Source organism: Parasteatoda tepidariorum, chromosome 11 (genome assembly GCF_982258835.1).
Source record: "Parasteatoda tepidariorum strain Cologne lab strain chromosome 11, Ptep-v5.0, whole genome shotgun sequence".
Taxonomy (NCBI): Eukaryota; Metazoa; Arthropoda; class Arachnida; order Araneae; family Theridiidae; genus Parasteatoda; species Parasteatoda tepidariorum.
Window position 1 is genome coordinate 18,644,424 of NC_141765.1, and position 12,318 is coordinate 18,656,741.

At 29.3% G+C, this 12,318-nt stretch overlaps 1 protein-coding gene across 4 annotated transcripts in view; it reads right to left on the minus strand.

Moving 5' to 3' along the window:
• Positions 1 to 12,318, minus strand: part of LOC107451031 (BAI1-associated protein 3) — a 392,542-nt gene that overhangs the window by 12,425 nt on the left and 367,799 nt on the right. For 2 of the 4 annotated variants that reach the window (XM_087155403.1, XM_087155404.1), the window contains 3 exons: positions 11,302 to 11,389; positions 7,405 to 7,443; positions 720 to 843 (listed from right to left, as the gene is read on the minus strand). In XM_087155403.1, coding sequence (XP_087011529.1) covers positions 720 to 843; positions 7,405 to 7,443; positions 11,302 to 11,389 — 251 coding nt within the window. The remainder of the gene's footprint in view (positions 1 to 719; positions 844 to 7,404; positions 7,444 to 11,301; positions 11,390 to 12,318) is intronic. The other 2 variants (XM_087155406.1, XM_087155405.1) reach the window with 1 other exon arrangement.

Below are 12,318 nucleotides of genomic sequence, written 5' to 3' on the forward strand. Positions count from 1 at the left end.
TAATTCGAATAAATTTTCTGCTCTCCTTTGGATTCACGTCGCTGAGGTTTCAATGATTGATATGGTTGTTTTAAACAATATGTATGAACTTACTAAAGGGGCTCCTGTCTTAGATTGTTGATCTAACTAAAAAAAATAGAACAGCACAAAAAATAAATAAATAAAAATAAAGCTTTTGAAGTAACTGATTCTATTATAAAAATATATGAATTTTGTCTGTAGAAAACTGTCTTTGTAAGCATCCATACTTATACATTTTTCTAATTCTAGAATCTTTTTTTAATCGAAAAAGCATAAGTATGAATGAAAGGAATATTTGATATAATTAAAAAAATAGCTAAGCCTTTCAATTCATCAGCACATCATTATGGTTTTTGATTACGTTTATGTGGGTTCCATTAGTACTATTTCTCAAGTTTGTGATAAATAACTTGCCCAAATGGGCAAGAAGTATTTGCAAGTTTTTGTGAAATTCTGCAGTAGATTAGATGCAGTTATTTTAAGAGGCAGCAACATGAAATATGAGTTTTTAATATTTCTTCACTGTGTACATAATTTATGGGTTATAACAATACTAATGAAATAATAGAACTTAATATCATAATTCTTAAAAAAAAGCGTTAAGAAAATATTAGTATCTTTCAAATTTTAAGTTACATGACTTAGCTTTTGCAAAATGTAAGTGAAAATAAAAGTTATAAAATAATGACTTATATTACCACTCGAAATACTCCAAGAAAACTGGATCAAGTGTTTTCATGTGAACTTTAGTTTTATATGTAGAACTGTTTGGGAAGACATGGCGTGGAATAAGTTTCAATATCACGAATGGATCACTGAGACCTGAAAGAAATAAAAAGAAATTTTAAAACTATTATATAAGGAATTAAAAGCAAAGTTAATCATAATGGTTGATACTTTATTTTATGTAATTAAGTACTTAAATTTTAAATGTATTGTATACAAGAACTCACATGAGTTTTTAAGAGAAACATACACTTTATATTGATTTTCAGCTGTAAATTTTAATGCTGATTATCGATCTAAAGGTAAGCATGATTTAAATATATTTTGATAGCGATTGTATATTACAGGTAAAAATTAAATGGAATAAAGTATGGTTTTTCATATCTTCAGAAATATTTCCTAAGTTCAATTCTATAATCACCATTCATGATATCCGTTTTTGTATTACTTATTATACCTGAACATGCCTAATGCTGCAGTAAGCATGTTATGAGTTCCAAACAAACAACTGTTGATAGTATTTTAAACACTTCTTTTAGAGATATTTATTTTTTAAAGTACCTATTTTTATTTTCTTCAAATTATTGATTGCAGTTTCAGAAATGCTTTTCTATCACTTCAAATATTTTGTTTAAACTTAAAAGTGAAAACATATCAGCTATGAATAGGTTGATAAATTATTAAATATTATATGATTTATCATATACATTAAAAGCGTGATAACTATTAAACTTTTAATATTAAGGTGAAAATATTTTCTGAATTTTTTTTTTTTTTTGAACTTAGGGAGTTATATTTAGGTAATCAATATTCAAATAAGTTTTTTTTTAAATTTAAAATCTGATTGCTAAAGTTAAATTATTTAACATTTTCTTTAATTAAATGAGTCATTTAGCTTATTTTTAATTTTTCCTTTTGAATATTTTCAGTTATTAAACAATATTATTCAGATGTTTCTTTGTTAAAATAATCATGTGTATCAAATCTTATGAAGTTTGTTTACATAAATTCAAGTGTTATTTGTTATTTAAAAATTTACAAACACTCCTTATGCTTTTTTTTAACCTTAATAACTTCAAGTAACTTTTTAGTTCTTAATCCCACTTTATTAATATTTTGAGTTTTCTCATTTTTTGTAAAAAATAAACATCTGAAGTAATGAAATTTTTTTTTCTAATCTTCTAAACCTTTGAAGTTTAAATTTCTCCTATTAATTGATTCTTTGTTTGATGTCTTAATTTTAATGAATGAATTCTTTCTGGATCACAAAATGTTAATATTACTGAGTGTACGGTATGCATTGATAATTTTCATTAGGTTTAGTATCAAACTGATAATCTTTAAGTATAACTAGTGACAAATTCATATCACAAAACCTATATTTTTAAAACAAAAATATTTTCTGAGTGTCCATCTTTAAAACAGTCCCATACACTTTGAATTCAAGTTTTTACTTTTTTCAAAATTTCGCAGTAAGAATATTTCTTTTCACATGTCCTAAATTAAAAGCACTACTTCGGACATTTTATAAAATTAGTTCACAAAGTTACACCACAAAACCTATAAATATTAGGGCATAAATAATTTATATGAATGTTTATTTTCAAAATGGTACTATAAATTTTGCATCCAATCTGAAAATGTTTCTGAAATTTGCAATAAAATTTATGAAACGTTTATGAAAACTTGTCTTAATTTCTTTCTTGGAGCAGTTTTGAAATTATATTTGCAAATTTGTACCTGCCAAATCTATTTGTAGATAGAAATATTTTGTTCGATTATCCATCTTTGAAACGGTACCATATACGCTGCATTTGAATTTAAACTTTTTTCTAAATTTGTCAGTTCATATTAGGGTATTTAAAAAAAAAAAATCCAATTTTTTAACATAGCAAGGGACGCTTTAGAAATTTATTTCATTAACGTGTATCACGAACCATGAAATCTTTATTTTTAAAACACAAATAGTTATTGTGAAAAATAATGCATTCATGTCTAGCAATTCTTGAAAATGAGTGCCTGTTTTTGAGTGCTGTAAGCATGTCTAATGTAATTTCTTGTTTTTATATATTTGAAACGAATGAAGTTTTTAATCAAGTTAATGCGAGAGTTATTTTTTGAAATGTTACTATGAACTTTGAATTTGGTTTATACCATTTCGTAAAAAAGGAAAGAGTCAAAAATAGTTTTTACATGATTCCTAAAATGAAATGTTACAACAGGAACTCTAAATGCTTGCACAAATTTGCTCCACAAAACCAATTTTAGCGGGGGGGCAATATTTTAAGAGTAAGCACATTCAAAACTATGCTATGTGCCCTATACTTATGCATTCAAATTGTAACATTTAAAGAATCTTTTTAAGCATAAAAACGTGACCTAACTTTATTAAAAATTAATTTCAAAAATGTGTAATTGAAACTTATAATTTTAAGACCTACATTTCTTCCAGGACTTTCCAACTTTGAATTGGCACCATACATCTTGAGTTAGAAATATAACATTTGCCTAAAATGGCAGTTAAGACTGGTTTAAATAAAATACTTTTAACATTTACTTGAGACAATTAATGTAATTTTAAAGAGCTAAAAAAATAGGACTAATTAATCTTTATTTCAGAGTTTTTCACTACCCTTTTGCCAAGGAAAACAGAAAAACCACAATTTGAGGGCCTTAGACTCAGAAAAGCTATTTTACATTATAAATACTATCTCGTCGTAAAGAATTTTCTGGACTTTAAAACGAAGAAAAAGCATATGATAAAAGCAGATAAAAAGTTATTCCACTTTTAAAAAAAAAAGCCAATTTGCAGAGAAATTTTCATCAAGATAAAAATACATGAAATTAATGAAAAATACTCAAAATTTCCTTATTTTTATTACTCTAAACAGAGTTTTTTTAATTTTATAACCGTCGTTGAACAGCTGGCCCAATTTTGAGTGTACGACTACCAATGTTCAACTCCGTAGCCTAGTAATTTTGAACCCAATCCAGAAGACAAGGGAACTCCTGGACTGAGTATTGGGAGAAATTTGCCTTCATGATGAACTTTTTGATGGAACTAACACATAAATTCGTTACATGGAGAAGAAACCACGAAAACAGTCCGCGAATGGCCTGTCGGCAAGGGGACTCAAACCTATGATCCAACCACTGACGATATTTTACGTCAACACTGTGGTCGGTACGAGCTTGGTTCGAAATTCTTATCGACCAGCCATCGCTGACATTTGAACCTGGGTCACCTCATTGGGAGGCTAGCGCTCTATCCCCCTGAGCCATCAAGGCTCTCTAAACAGAGTTTGAGTAACTTTTCAATGAAGAAAAAAGACCTCAGATTCTTCATTTTTACAAAACAACGACTTTTCATATCATAGTGACATTTTGTGCTATGTTCATTATTAGACTAGAAAGCATTGGCTTAGTTGGACGAAACTTCGCCAAACAGTCATGGATAAATATTACAAACTTACGGCAGTTATAAAAATGGGCATTATTATTTGCTAATAAACTACGATAACATATTATTTCTTAAAAAGTGTTATTTATATAAGTGTTATTTTCAGAGACTTTGAAATGTAGATTTAGCTACTATGCTAACATATTATTTGCTAAAAAGTATTGTGTATATGAGTGTTATTTACAGAGCCTTTGAAAAACAGATCTAACGATTTTTCATCATAGTGACATTTTGCGCTATGTTCATTATTAGACTAGAAAGCATTGGTTTAGTTGGACTATACTTCGCTAAACAGTCATGGATAAATATTGCAAACTTACGGCAGTTATAAAAATAGGCATTATGAGCTAATAAACGATGCTAACATATTATTTACTAAAAAGTGTTATTTACAGAACCTTTGAAAGACAGATCTAACGATTTCTTTGCAACCGAAAAGGGAAATAAGAAAAAAAATTACCCTTCCCCCTCCTTGAAACATTGCAGATTCACTTCATAAATGGAATTGTTTGACAAATTTCCAAAGAATATGTAGAAATTATCGTTCACTCATTATAAACAACTTTGTTTTGAACAAGTGTTGAAATATTATTATGCATCATCGATCGATTCTTAAGCGAATCTTCGCACAAGATATATCATTTTGTTTACAAAACTCAAGAAGAAATTTATGACAAGTTATGATTATCGAATATTTTTCACGAAATGGAAAGACCAAAATAATAAACGAGTGATCATAAATAACTTTTTACAAGGTAATCGGGTTTTCATACAACAAATATTTGTGGTTTAAGGACGTCCTAAAATATGCTAAATAATAGGTGTAAACAAAGTATGGAAAGTAACAGTAAAAGAAATAAAAGTTCAAGTAATATTTATAGTAATTACTTGATAATCAAATATTATTTTAAGTAATATAATATTGGAATTTCAAATAATGTTTGGTTATTGATATTTACGCATTTTCAATTGTCTATCAAATGCTTTTAAAAAAACTTATATTCTAATCTCTTTCCTCTATAGTTAGTTATGTCATGAAATTATTATTTTATTAATTATTCTGTTTCTGTAGATTCAAGAAATTTCAATGATGAATAACTGTTTCTCGTAGATCTAAACAAGTGCAAGCGAAAGTTTGGAAGTGAGTCGCGTTAGGGGGATTTTATCTTTAACGCAGAAAAAGTTACCGGTCATAATGTATTTCATATCCATAAATAACTAAAATGCTGCACTTATTTTTACCTTAATTTATACAAAATAATGAAAAAGGTATGAAAAATATGTGTAATAAAAATGAAAAACCTTTGAATTTCTATTCTATTGTTTTTTAGAAATTAACAAATTCTAATTTCTATTGTAGTGTCTTTTATTTTGATTTTCATAAAAAAAAAGTAGCTAAGCAAAAACCATTTGGTGCCAAATTAAAAAATGCTGTTTACTGAAAAGTGGGATTGCCTTTTCATTAAGAGGACTCTACCCTTGCGCCATCTTGGATTTTACGTAAAATTTTTGATTTTCGTTAAAAAAAAATTTTCTTGTACTTAATTAACATACGTTTGATGATATAGTATTATTCGGCAGTACAATAACTTTCAGAAAGAATGAAAAATAAAAGGGTCACTTTATCAGATAAGGAGAAATAAAGCTGGATAATTTTTGGAGCTTTTATGTAATTTTCCTCAAAACTTTAAAGCAATAAAGACACGTGATTAGTTGTTTTGAATTAGCGATTTACAGTTGTCAGTTTTAAAATTTTGTAAAGTTTCATTTTATTACTATTAAAACTGAGAAAAACATATTTGGATGATACTAAAAAAATTTATAACGTAAATTGTAGGAAAACAAAGATCAAAAATCTAAAAACACACAAATGTATACTATATAACTACCTTTCAAAAACTACTGATTACCCAACTTTATTGGTATAATTTTGTTATAAAAAATTGAAAGAGAATCTAATTTACCCCACGTTCTTATTAGGTGACAGCCTTATATTGTACAGTGTGAAAAAAAAAAAAAACTTTGCATAACTATAGAATTTTAAAAATATGACTTTTTTAAAATTCGATTTCTCGGGAACTATTTGACCGATTTCGCCCGAATTTTTTATTTTGCCACATTCTTTAAAATGATGCAAAAAAATGTCTACCTTACAATTCAAAATTTTTTTCGACCATTCTTAAATAAAATAAAAGATATTTTTCGTATGAAAATCTTTGGATAAACGATTTTTATAATTAAGAGTAATTTCTTTTTAATTAGCTTAAAAAATTCTCGAGATGGTTATAACGCTGTATCTGTTAATGCATGCAGGGTGTTCCGTAGCGACCGCCATTAATATAATTTCGTCTTGATTAGTTGGAAGGAAAAGTCAGACTGATTATTCAATAATTACCTTCTCAATTCATTAAAATTCGATTTATACCGAATGTACCATATTATACACCCTTAATGTATATTTATGAAGACATTCTCAAAAATGAAATGAAAAGAGTGTACACTTAAAGAATCGCCAATTAGCAACACAATTAACATTGAAGCGAGGAGAAGCCAAATCTGAACGGTGAAGAAGACTGAAGGAAATCAGTTTGATTGCTTGATGAAATTTGGAGATGTTTCTTTCAAATTCTCTCCGTTTCCTTCGTCAACCAAGCAGATTCCTATTTCTTAGTTCAAATATTATTTTGAGATCCCTAATATGTATAGAATTTTACTTTGTTTTTAATTGCGGAATATTTTGTAGCTGGACCAACTGTTTAGCTACCAACTGTGAATGAGCTTATTTCTCTGAAGTACTACTAATTCTGCCTTTTTCACAAAAATTATTTTTTTGTGATTTTAATAATTTTTTACTCTTGACAAAAAATTTTCAATGCGATTCTGTCAATGTTGATACTGGAAGATTTTTGTACTATTCGTCGCTTTAAGTAAGATGAACTTTAGTTTTTCTCAAGTTAAATGTTTACGAATATAGTCGTAGACATATAACATATGAAGTAGGTTTAAAATTTTATAGTTATTTGCAATTGGCTTTAACATTTCTAAAATTGCTTTAATGTCAATTTTGTGTAATTTCAATTAAATGCAAATAAGTTAAAATATTAATGAAGCATACTTAATTCCGGAAGAGTGCCATTGAAGCCATATAAAAGTTCTACAGTTTTTGTTTTTAAAAAAATTAAAGCTAATAAACTTACCGTTTGGATCACAGGCACGTAGGTCTCGAGCATTTATAACTGAAAGAAGAAGAAATAGTTTAAAATTGGTAAATTATTACAATAAATATCGTTTCTGAACCTTTGAATAAAAAATAACAGGAAAGCAGGCTGATTTTCGAAGGCTTCATCTTAATTTGAAATGATGCTTTTTTGCGAATAATATATGTTTTTGAAAGCAGCTGTGAGTTTGCAACTGTTACTCATGGCTGTTAGGTCAAGTTTAGCTTATCTAAAGCTAGCGCTGTCTACGCTTATTTTGAAAATGGCGCAAAACGTCAATATGGAGAAAAGTCACAGTTTTGTGAAAATTAAAAGCATTTGTAGTCTAATTTTTTAATATTTAAAAACTTACTTCAATGCTGCATTACCTGGGCTCATAAAAATTTGGAAAAACTAAGAATACGGCAGTAATTTTGATTATTTTCATTTAGGTGGAAAAATTTCGCCGAATTGGCGATTTTTAAAACAAAGTGTAATAACTTTTTGAAAATATTTAAGGTATCTCTCTGTTCTAAAGCCCAGATAATTCTTCACGGCAAGATTATATTGTATATATAGTTTAAAATCATAGCATTGCTTTAAGTGTAAGGCTGTTAAATTATGACTTTTTTATTTTCCTTGGCGACAGATCTTCGAAAAACAGCGTTAAGCATAATGCTTCAAATTATTTTTATGAAATTGCGTTATTATATAGTATTTTCGAATTATTTTGATAGACATTAATGAGCGGTGTGAAAGTTCATGTTCTTTTTTATCAAACATTTGGATTTTTGTATAGTTTCAAGAAAATGCTTTGACTGTAAATTTGTCTTACACTATTTTGTAAAACATTCTATCTAATTGTGTATTTTTTCATAAAATACCAGTCAAGGTAAAAATACACCGGGTGCCCATTAAGTTCATACCTACCCTCTGCCGAATCCATATCTGCCAAATGGATGCAGCTATAATTATTGAAGTGATGTCTATTTATAGTAAAATCGTTATGTGTTAGAGGATGATATCGTTTACAACGTAACCTGGTGAAAATCTGCGCAATTAGCTTTAAAAAAAAAGGGTAAGAGATAGAGGAAAAAAGTAAGTTACAAAGTTATAGATCATCATTAAAGTAATTCATTAAGTAATCAATTAAATACCTTGTGGGTATTAAGGATAACAAAATGCTTAAAATGCGCATTTGTTTGTTCGTGATTTCTTACACTGTCTCGTGAAGAAACGATCGTAGGGGAAAAAAATCTAATAACAATTAGTTTTTTTCTTGCGAAATTTTTTAAAATTTTATAACCGGCGTTGAACAGCCGTCCCCCAATTTTGAGCTTACGACTTTCAATGTTCAACTCGGTTATCTAATAATTTTAAACCTAATCCAGAAGACAAGGGAACTCCTGGATCAAGTATTGGAAAAAATTTGCCTTCGTTGAGGACTTTTTTTTGATGGAACTAATACGCTTTTGCGCTTCGTGGAGGGTAAACACGAAAACCTCCCACGGTTAGTCTGACGGCAAGGACTCTAACCCATGATCCGTCTACCTTCCAGGATATTTTACGTCAGCACTGGTCGGTGCAAGCCAGATGCGGAATTCGTATCGACTAGACACCACTGGGCTTCGAACCCAGTTCTCCTCAGGCAACCGGTCTATCCTCTGAGCAATCGCAGCTCCTTGTGACAATTTACTATGTTTGAACTTCTTTTAAGCTTTATTTATAGGAACTAAGCTCTCAATTGCTGTTTTATTTTCTTATTTTCTATAATGATTGATGAATAAACTAATTAGTCATGACTAATTTTTCTGAATAAAATTTTGAATAACCAGCAAAAAATGCAATCGATATGTCTTTCTCTATAACGAGATGCAAAACATCGTTTGCTCTTAAACGTCTTATTTTAGGAATTAAACTATAAAACTAAGACAAGTATGGCTATTTATTTTTATGTTATTTTAACTTACTCCAGCGTAACATACTTAGTTGTGCTAAAAAGTAGGTTTATAACAGTTTAGTTACTTAAGTTCATTTTAAAATTTTATTCTAAAAACTATAAAACGCAATTTTTTGTAGTTTTTGAAAGCGAACGATAATATTATTTTACATTTTTAAATAAAATTTTAACTTAAAAAATTAAACGCTTTTTTGCCATTTAACTATTTCTCAAAAGTATGCATTATGTTACACAAAAGTAAATTTTCTCAAACATTATATAAATATAAGAAAAGGATTAACGTTTTATTTGTAGTTGTCATAATCGTAGTCAATTAGAGTATTCCGCGCCCATTTTTGTTGACCAGTGCCCATTTTGTTGACCGTGCCCATTTTGTTTGAATAAAGGATACTGAATAATGAATGATTTATTCTTTATTCAAAATATTTCTGACTAATGAATAAATCTTTATTCATCATTCATTATTCAGATTTTGAATAATTATTCATCATTCTTTATTCATTATTCTGAATGACAAATGCCCATCTCTGAAACGCATCCCTGGCCTTTCTAAAAGAAAATGAAATTTGCGTTCAAAAACATTTTGAAAATTATTAGAGAGGTTTTGCATAGAGTTTTGTCCGCGGTTTTTAGGGGAAATTTTTACACATGCTCTGCGAAACTCAAATATCTTAATCATTAGAGTTAGCGAGAATTAGCTTTGCAGAATCTCTCTATTAAAAGCCCAAAATTGCTATATTACTTACCTTATTATTTTGAATTCCTTAAAACTTATTATCGCTCTATGTCTATTGGTTGGAATGCTTATACAAAATTTGCTCACCTTTGTACCTCAGGTGTTGATACGCTATAACATAACTAGTAGTTATAATATATTTTAGAGCACAATTGCCAGCTAATAAACACCGGATTTTCCAAAAGATTTTATTTTTAATTTAATTATTAAGGAAATAGCAAAGTTTATGCTTTTTCTATTTAATTCTATAAATTTAATTAAAAATATTGATTTTTCTAATGCACATCCGGATATTACACATAAATAAATAAAAGACATTTATAAATGCATGATGACAATATATAAATTTATTTTTGTTAGTAATTGTAATTCGGTTATCATTTCACTACCAGTTGGAAAAACACCCTCGAATATAGTAAAATTTGGCAGGTATGATTACAGACACTTAAACAATGTTAAGATACACGTATACATGTAACATCTACTTATGAGTTAACATGTATACATGAGTTAATAAATACAGAATGATGTCGAGCATGAAATTTTGAAGTGTAAGATAAATTATTTTATTGTTACCTATATTTCAAGCAACTCATCAGGTCTTTAAATATATACGTGATACGGAAGACTAGCCAAAATACAAATAATAGTAATGATAAAGCCAAATTGTTTTAGAGCCTATTTGATTATTTAAGCAATTTAACTTAACTTAGACTGTAGAATCAATTTATCAAAATCATTTTTAAAAGTAGCCATGTGTCGACCTGACTATGAATTTAAGTATGCTCATTGTGTCTAGGTTATTCGCATCTACCTCCCTTTATATATATTTTTAAAGTCTTTGTCAAAAATTAACTCAAACCTGAACATTAGGGGTCGTAAATTTATATTTGCGAAAAAATATCTGCCCACCAACTGAAACCGGGCGATTCATTAACGAGACAGGCCGAAATTTAAATTAAACTACGTTTGATTGAAGTAGAAACATAATTATAAAATACACCTAGATTTCTTTGACAATCAAACTGGTTCTGATGTTTTTCATCCCTCTTACTTAAGTGAATACCTAGAATTCGATGTTTTTTTTCCTTGATGAATTTAAGACTCCTGATTTGCGAAAGCTATCTGTGGGGAAAAGATGATTACGGAACACCCTGTATAATATAGAACTATAGAAGTGCAATATACTAAATATACACACCTTCAACACTAAGTATTTCTAAAACATCATTGTAGTAAGCTTTGACAACTAATGAGCCAAATGATGAACCTTGATTTTGGCTTCTTTCCTGAAAGAAACGAAAATATACATTCATTAAAATTTTTATATTTTAAACAAGATGTTAAAAAGAGACCAAATATATTACACCCACACTGCAAAAAACGGATACTCAAATTTCACGAAACTTTCTTCGTTTTTGACGAAACCGTTTTCTAGTATATGCTCTGAGTGAAAATTTCGTCAAAATGACGAAGAGACTGCCACCTCTTCTTCGAGGAAACAAATTTCATCAAATATTTTAAAAAAAACTATCACCTGACCCATCACTTTATTTTGGGCATCATATGGATGGCTTAATGTCGCCTAAACAGTGAAAGAACTGATAGAACAAAGAAATACATTATACCCTTGCCCAAAGCAGAATTCGAACCCGTAATGACTCTTTGACCTCCATGCAAACCGGTTGGCTTGTTGCCGTATTTTATTTTCTATAGCCTCGTCTTCATTTTAGTTTCGTCAATCTAGTTATTAATCTCTCACAATGTGCTACGATGAGGTTTCGAGTTGAAACATTTTCGTCGTATCTCTGAGAGTTCGCGTTTCGTCACAAATCACATGACATCGTGACGAATTGACTCTCTAAACTAAGCTCAATTACAGCTCAAGGATTGATGAATCGTCAAAAGTGAGAATTTTTTTTCTGATAGTGCATATACACCGAAGAGCCATTACATTATGACCTCCCTCCATCTATAACAATGGGCTCGCTCAGGTTTTCATGGTTTCCGCCCAGGAACAATGTTTTCATGGGGCGCATTAAGACCCATAATCCTCATAGAACAATCCCTGACGTCCGTAAGCTACTTGAACATAGTTGCAGACCAGGTTCACCCATTCATGGCAGCAGTTTTACCTACGGGGGATGGTGTTTACCAACAGGATAATGCACCATGTCATAAGGGTCGAATCGTCGAGGAACATTCCAGTGACTTTCAA